Below are 7,237 nucleotides of genomic sequence, written 5' to 3'. Positions count from 1 at the left end.
GTGTGGTTCTTTTGTAATGAAGAGAAAATGAAGGTAGGTTGCACAAAATTCAGCCTTCTCTCCCAGTCATTTCGAAAATGGCACAGTGGCGCCACCTACTGGTGGTTACGCGTCACTAAAGTTGTTTCCAAGTTTGACATTTACAGTGTGTGCGTTTAAATCATCTTATTTGAATGTGTAAACGTCCCTTCATTTTTTTTTCTCCTGAATTGTATTCGCTCGATGCGTTTTGCAGCCTTTGTTGGAGGTGCGAATCGGTTGCAAGACATTCGATGCAGACTTCAACAAAGAATCAAACAAGTGTCGTGTCAAAGGTGCAAATTCTCTGTCTGTTCTCCGCCTTTCGTTCTTAACCAAACGCCGGCACGTTCAATCAAGAGTGAGCGATGGCGGCGCGTCACGTCCATGATGGAGGTCGATGGCGGTCCGGCTAATTGGGGCTGCGGGCCTCATCTGCGCTGCTGCGGGCGTGTGCGTGCGCGGGCGTGCGTGCGTGCAAATGTACATAAACAAAGACGCGCGCATATGAACACACGCTTCCTGGTGAGCGTCCATCAGTCAACGTGATGGCGATCCTGCCTGACCTTTGAGTGAGTAACGAGGCGTGCACTCGGTTCTCATTTGGAGATGAGGAAGAGGAAGAGGATGAGGAAGAGGAAGAGGAGGAGGACGAGGAGGGTGACGGCGAGATGGAGGATGACAAATGGAAGGCGCGGTTGCTGAACGTGAGGCACTTTTGGAAGGGAAGTTATTAAAGCTCCTTTAATAGTGAGATTGCTTTTACAGTGCTGTTGTCATTGGCCACGCCCACTTCCGATGGCGTCAGGAAATTTCCAATCTATTTACTTGCCTACATTGCGACCTGTCCTGCAACTACCACCTACTTAGCCATCTATTGAGGTTCGGGTTAGGACTTGGAGGCCGCCTGCAGCCACGACACACACATTTCATAAAAAAAAGGGAAAATCTGGCTAAAAATAGACACTTGGGCAAAGGCACTATTTTGATTGACAGTTGGTAAGTGACCTGGCAGCAGCTTCTAATGATTGGAGCGATTTGTGCAAGCGTGCCTAATAAAGTGGCAAGTTCTTTCATTGTGGACCATCTATTAATAGCAAGCCCTCTGCTGCCCCCTGACGCCCAACACATGAATTGCTTTTGCTTGTTCTTTCACACGCGCTCGTCCCCAATTTATTATCGTCTAATAAATGTAAAGTAAGAATTGCAGTGTTTTCATTATTTATTTATTTTACATGCTGACACAAGTGCCAGACATCAAACAGTCCACCAAATCAGCTCAATCAACAGTTTTCTACACAATGTTGGTAAATAATAATGAAAAAATACATTTGGTGTGTGTAATTAATTCAAAGTTTTATCTGCTCAAATGCGGAGAGTGAATTTCGCCCCATTTCGGTGACAATCAGCGTTACTTGACTTTTGTATGGTGTTTTCATGTTGCAAGTCAATATTACGAGGCTTCTTACTATCACACAAAAGATAAGATAAGATAAATATTTTCTAGAAGAACTTGCAAGTTGTTTTTTGTATTTAAATCGCTCAAATTCGTACGTATTTTTTTTCCGCTTGAGACTGTCTCTGAATGGTCAATCGTGGTCACGTGACGAGGTTTTACTCGTTTTACGCGTGACCTGAAGCTTGCGGAAGTACTAGCACAGTTCCATGCCGATATTTTCAAACTAAGTTAAGCTTTTAATTGTGTGTGACTTTTTGGAATAAATTGTTCATTCTGGACCATATCCTTTGACTGGGGTCTCTTATTGAGATGTTTTCAAATTATTTGATATTTTAAAGTGTGAGTCTTCCACGGGAATGTCGCTCCAGAGAGCGTGTAGCGCAAAATAGTGCCTTTATTTTGAAGAAACCAACGTGGGGAAGTTGTCCAGAATCGTCTCCGCTTTGACCTCGCTGCTGTCAAAGTCCATATTTCTACCGCAAGCAAAGTATGTTTGTGGCACATTCGCAAGTTTGTGTCCAGTTTGCGGACGAGAGTGCGAGCTAACGCGATGTCTACGTGGCGCAGCCTGCGTGCAAATGTGCGCACGCTGCGGGTTCCGCTCACCTTCCGACCGGACCACCGACGACCGCGTGCACTCGCTGCGTCGCGCCGAAGCTTGAGCGCCGGGACGCCGCGAAGGAAAGACTTCTTTAAAGGTGAGGCGCCATCTGCACGCAACACACAATGAAGGCCAAAACAAAGCAAAGCAAGGATTTACATTCAAATATGAACGTGAGTGAGTGAGGCCGAATTCGTGAAGGCATCGGAAACATTCGGGAATTCAATGCATACGATTTGTACTCGGACCTTCACCCCAAGCGTTGCTCGCAGATCTGGAGGCCACGTTTGCAGCCTCCAGGAAGAAGTTGTCGGACGTTCTGCCGGGCAGCTCCTGGAGCCCGCTGGAGATCACCTCGGACCTGCCGCCGGAGAGGTGCGACGTGGTGATCGTCGGGGGCGGTGTGGTGGGCTGGTCCGTGGCCTACTGGATCAAGAAGAAGGAGAGGGTCCGCCCGGGCAAGGGGCTCAAAGTCCTCGTGGTGGAGAAGGACAGCACGGTGAGTGCAAGCAGGAGTTGGAAACCAACGAACAAAATAGATATATTTTTTGGACAGAACTTTTTTACTTTTTTTTAAATGCATGTTTTATTTTATAAATGATTTCAAGGGGCAATGAGTAGCATTTTTTCGATGTTCATTCACTATTGATTTTAATAATATGCACACACAACGAGAAAAAAAACAACCTGCCGTTGAAGTGGCCGATCCCTTCTTACCGTAATGGAACCGTTTGGGCTTGACCCGGGTCAGTACTCGCAGGCGTCATCCGTGCTGTCGGCCGGAGGGATCCGCCAGCAGTTCTCGCTGCCGGAGAACATCAACCTGTCCCTGGCGTCCGCCGACTTCCTGAGGAACATCAACGTAGGTTGGCGGGCCGGCATCCAACTGAGCCGCTTGAGCAGCCTGCCGCTGACCTTTGACCTTTCCCAGGAGCACTTGGGCATGCTGAACGAGGACGCGGTGGACGTGCACTTCAACCAGGCGGGGTACTTGTTCCTGGCCAGCCACAAGGGGGCGCACGTCATGGAGGAGAACCACAAGACGCAAACGTGAGCTCTCGAATTTCAAGGCGTTCCAAGACTCGCCAACGATGGCCGTTTTTTTACCTTTTTTCTCACGTTTGTCTTTCTGAAGCGCCGCCGGAGCGCAAGTGACGCTTCTGTCGCCGACGCAACTGAAAGAGAAATTTCCTTGGATGGACACGCGAGATGTGGAGCTTGCTTCGTACGGTCGGTACTTTCTCTTGATAAACATTTGTTTAAAACGCCTCTTAGTTGCGTATTTCATTACATTATTTAAGTACGTTTTAAAATGGATGCATTTTGTAAAACGTCCAATAAATATTTTTGTATGTGTTAAATCACTCTTCTTCTTTTTTTAAATAAGTTTTGATTTTTAACCTTGCCCATTAGGTATCTAAAAGTATATCAATTTTTTTAATTTAGTATTTTTTTGTTATATTAAATCCCTTGATAAATCTAAAATTGTATACGTCATACTAAATGTTGACATATTTGTGCATTAAATGAAATCATTTCTACTTAAATCGATATTTCTTTCGGTATGAAATGACTTGAATCCATAATATTTGGGAAGTAAAATGAGCGCCGGCGTGTGTGCGTTGAGGTTTGGAGAACGAGGGCTGGTTCGACCCGTGGACTTTGCTGAGCGCCTTGAAGAGGAAGGCCGTCTCCATGGGCGTCGTCCCGTGTTGCGGAGAAGTCACCGGTGGCCAAACACTCGCCGCAGCACGTTAGCGGCGTGTTGGCGCCAACACGCCGCTAACGTGGCGTCCCTTTGCCAGGTTTCAGATATTCCATCAATCGGGCCATGACGGAGGACGACAAATATTTGGAGTATCGCAGGATCAAAACCGTTCAAGTGAGTGTGGGAAGCACGCGTGGTCGTTTTTTGGAAAAGCGTTCAGCGTTCCCCGTTGCCTTCGTCGCGTTCCATTAGACGAGCGGCGATGTTGTCATTTTGTGGGCGGGGTCATCAGGTGCATATGCAAAACAGTTTGGAGTTCCAGCCGGTGGAATGCGCCGTGGTCGTCAACGCCGCCGGGGCCTTCTCGGCAAAACTGGCCCGTATGCTGGGCGTGGGCCTCGGACCCAAGGACACCGTGGAGGGGATCCCGCTGCCCGTGGAACCCAGGAAAAGGTGGCAACAAAAAAAAAAAGGAAATGTACAAAAAAAGTGCCCTCCTGCCAATGATCTTCATAGTTGCGGCGTTTCCGTTGCGTTTCAGGTTCATCTACGTCTTCCACTGTCCTGAAGGTCCTGGACTGGACACGCCCTTCCTCATAGACCACTCGGGCGTTTACTTCAGGAGGGAGGGGCTCGGAGGCAACTACATCGCTGGCAGGTCGCCCGACCAGGTTTGCTGCTCGAACCCTCATCGGGGACATTTTTGCTCGTAGGTCGGACACGGCGCCGCTTTCACCATTGGACGCAAAAATGGCTGCAAACGTCTGTCCTAACGGGATGCATGAAAAAGACTCATTATGACCCAAATAGAACAGGAAGTCAGCCATTTTGGGCAATATCTTTCCCTTTGTTGCCCCTGGAAAGTTGAAAAAAAAAAAAAGTGTCCCCATCACAAGTCCCGCCAATCCACACATTGGCGGGACTTTCTGTCACAAGACGCAGCAAAAAGTCTCAAGCGGCCATGTCCCAAGTCAGCCATTTTGGAATGATGCCGCCATTTTGGGCAAATTCTTTACTTGCGTTCCTTGGAAAGTTAAGCCAAATGATAACCCAAGAGCAGTTTCACCGTTTGACGCCATATTAGGTGGACTTGACAATTATAAGAGGACGCACAAATTGAACAGGCGGTCAGCCATTTTGAAAAGCGATATCAGTTACTCATCAGCAAGAAATTGGGAGCTCATGACAGGAAACGTTCAGGGACCCGAAGCCAACCCAAGCGTGTGTTTGTGTTGTCAGGGGGAGGAGCCAGATGTTGCCAATCTGGATGTGGACCACCAGTTCTTCCAGGACAAAATTTGGCCCGAGCTGGCGCATCGCGTTCCCGCTTTTGAAAAACTGAAGGTAAGTGGACCGCCCCAGAACAATGTCAAACGTCTCACGTCCGCGGATTTTGTTGTACTGCTTCCACCGGATGAACGCTTTTTTGTGGGACCATAAATTGCATTTGTGCGGGAAATGTAGTCGAGCCGGGACTCTCGTTCATAATTCCCGTTCCCCAATCGTGTTGACGACAGCAAACGAGTTGCAGTTCGATTCCAAACCGGAGGACGTGCAACAGAAAATTGTGACCCGGGCTACTCCGTCGCGAAAGAGCCGTTTGTTGCCGTTTGACGCCGTTTGACGCCGTTTGACGCCGTTTGACGCCGTTTGACGCCGTTTGACGCCGTTTGATGCCGTTTGTCGCCGTTTGTCGCCGTTTGTCGCCGTTTGTCGCCGTTTGACGCCGTTTGACGGCCGCTGTGTTGCCAGGTGACCAGCGCGTGGGCGGGCTACTACGACTACAACACGTTGGACCAGAACGGCATCGTGGGCGCGCACCCGCTGGTCAGCAACATGTTCTTTGCCACGGGTTTCAGCGGCCACGGCCTGCAGCAGTCGCCCGCCGTGGGCCGCGCCGTCGCCGAGCTCATCCTGGACGGCGGCTTCACCACGCTGGACCTCAGCCGGCTCGGGTTCCGACGCATCGCCCAGCAAGAGCCCATAGTGGAGCGCAACATTGTCTAGAGGCCGGACCTTCTTGATCTGGATTAGGGTTCCGGTCTGGGCTGGCAAATTTACGCTACCTTTCTGGGAGAGATGAAATAACTGCAGTTATTCCATTACGACAGCCGGTCCACTCGACACTCTACTGACACCCATGTCACTCACCAAGTCAGGACCGCCTTTTAAAGACAAGTGGATACAATCATTCTGCATAATAATAATAATATTAGAGCGCTTTTCTAGACACTCAAAGACGCTTTGCAATGGAACGATACGTTATTGGTGCACATTTGGTGACGTAAGTAGCCAGAGCTGCTGGACGCGTGGCTGCCAGTGTGCGCCTACGGCCTCGCCCACCACCGCCAAACATTCGCACTTTCCATACACCAGTGTGAGTAGCAACGCGTTGGTGTGTCAAGTGCCTTGCCCAAGGACACAAGGACACAAGGACTCGGGGATCCAACAGCCGACCTTGCGGTTGCTGGACGACCGTCCCCGAACCGTCAGCCACGCCCGCTGCATGTTTCGTCCAATACTGTCATCATTCATTGTGATCATTGCTCTAGAAGGCTTGATTTGAAAAATCTTTGACGAATGCGGACCTAATTTACAAAAATGCAGTCAAAGCCGGCAGACTGGAAGTATTGAACCTCCGCAGACCTCGCGCTGGTCAGCCGCCAATCACAGGACACTTGGAGGCAAACAACCAATCGCGTTGGACCATTTGAAGTTTTGGAATGTGAGGGGAAGACAAAAACGATTGCCGTTTTTCAATCGCACTCCAACTAAACGACAACAATAAATAAAGTTACTGTACCCGACTCCTGTTTTTTTTTTTTTTCTCATGTAAATTCCAAAAGTCAACGGAGGCAGCTGAGAAATCTCTTTTCTCACACGCAGACACGCAGACGATTGTACTTTTTTCAATTTCCACCCAATTATTCCAGTAATAAGCAATCTTTCAGGCGGTGGTGCTGGGGGGGGCAACATACCGCCACCGACCCCCCCCAGGCTGGATTTTGTGCATCAAATGCGTCCAGTGTACGCGCTGCCGGCATGTGGCTGGGATTAGGACATTTCAGTGTGGATTAAAACCTTTGCCCGCTTGCCACTTGCCGCAAGAAAGGCCACAGAAGCACAAGTGCCGACTCAGGTATGCGCAAATCCACTTTTTTTGGGAGCTTTCTCCACATTTGTATCAAGTAGCAATAAATTGTGGCTACGACGCTTCAGCATCAGTTGCGGCGGGCTAACTGCGCTTTTGTCATTTTCGAGGGAAATGCAGAAAGACAGAGAACAATAAGGAAGCCATTTTGTTCAGACGAATGCTGCTGCTCTGACATCAAACTTGATATGAAAAATGGTAACGATGTCTAAGATTGCTCGTCAACAACAGTTTCAAGCGTTTCTATCCTTATTTTGCAATTGGATTGTACTTTTTTTCCACAAATGAAAACTTTGCTGC

The 7,237-nt window shown here is 48.8% G+C and overlaps 1 protein-coding gene across 2 annotated transcripts; it reads left to right on the top strand.

Moving 5' to 3' along the window:
* Positions 1-1,886: 1,886 nt before the first annotated feature.
* Positions 1,887-6,593, top strand: foxred1 (FAD-dependent oxidoreductase domain containing 1). Of its 2 annotated transcripts, XM_077546009.1 has the most exons (11): positions 1,889-2,175; positions 2,351-2,577; positions 2,830-2,940; positions 3,010-3,128; positions 3,214-3,308; positions 3,706-3,807; positions 3,884-3,960; positions 4,079-4,239; positions 4,328-4,457; positions 5,026-5,130; positions 5,539-6,593. In XM_077546009.1, exons 1-11 carry the CDS (start codon positions 2,028-2,030, stop codon positions 5,791-5,793), a joined length of 1,530 nt encoding a protein of 509 aa, XP_077402135.1. In that variant the 5' UTR covers positions 1,889-2,027; the 3' UTR covers positions 5,794-6,593. The 2 variants fall into 2 exon arrangements, with proteins under 2 accessions (XP_077402134.1, XP_077402135.1); XM_077546008.1 differs by having other exon boundaries at positions 1,887-2,175; positions 2,830-3,128.
* The last annotated feature ends 644 nt before the right edge of the window (positions 6,594-7,237 follow it).

This window comes from Vanacampus margaritifer, chromosome 16, assembly GCF_051991255.1.
Source record: "Vanacampus margaritifer isolate UIUO_Vmar chromosome 16, RoL_Vmar_1.0, whole genome shotgun sequence".
In the NCBI taxonomy this organism is placed as follows: domain Eukaryota; kingdom Metazoa; phylum Chordata; class Actinopteri; order Syngnathiformes; family Syngnathidae; genus Vanacampus; species Vanacampus margaritifer.
Note: the sequence above shows the minus strand (reverse complement) of the source record. Positions and strands in the feature narration are given on the sequence as shown.

What these genes read in the sequence shown, in the direction of transcription:
- foxred1 (XM_077546008.1), top strand. Translation starts at nt 2,028, where the DNA reads ATGTCTACGTGGCGCAGCCTGCGTGCAAATGTGCGCACGCTGCGGGTT. An exon ending in TGGTGGAGAAGGACAGCACG is followed by an intron (nt 2,578 to 2,829) that starts GTGAGTGCAAGC and finishes GACCCGGGTCAG; the next exon opens with TACTCGCAGGCGTCATCCGT. An exon ending in GTGTTGCGGAGAAGTCACCG is followed by an intron (nt 3,808 to 3,883) that starts GTGGCCAAACAC and finishes TCCCTTTGCCAG; the next exon opens with GTTTCAGATATTCCATCAAT.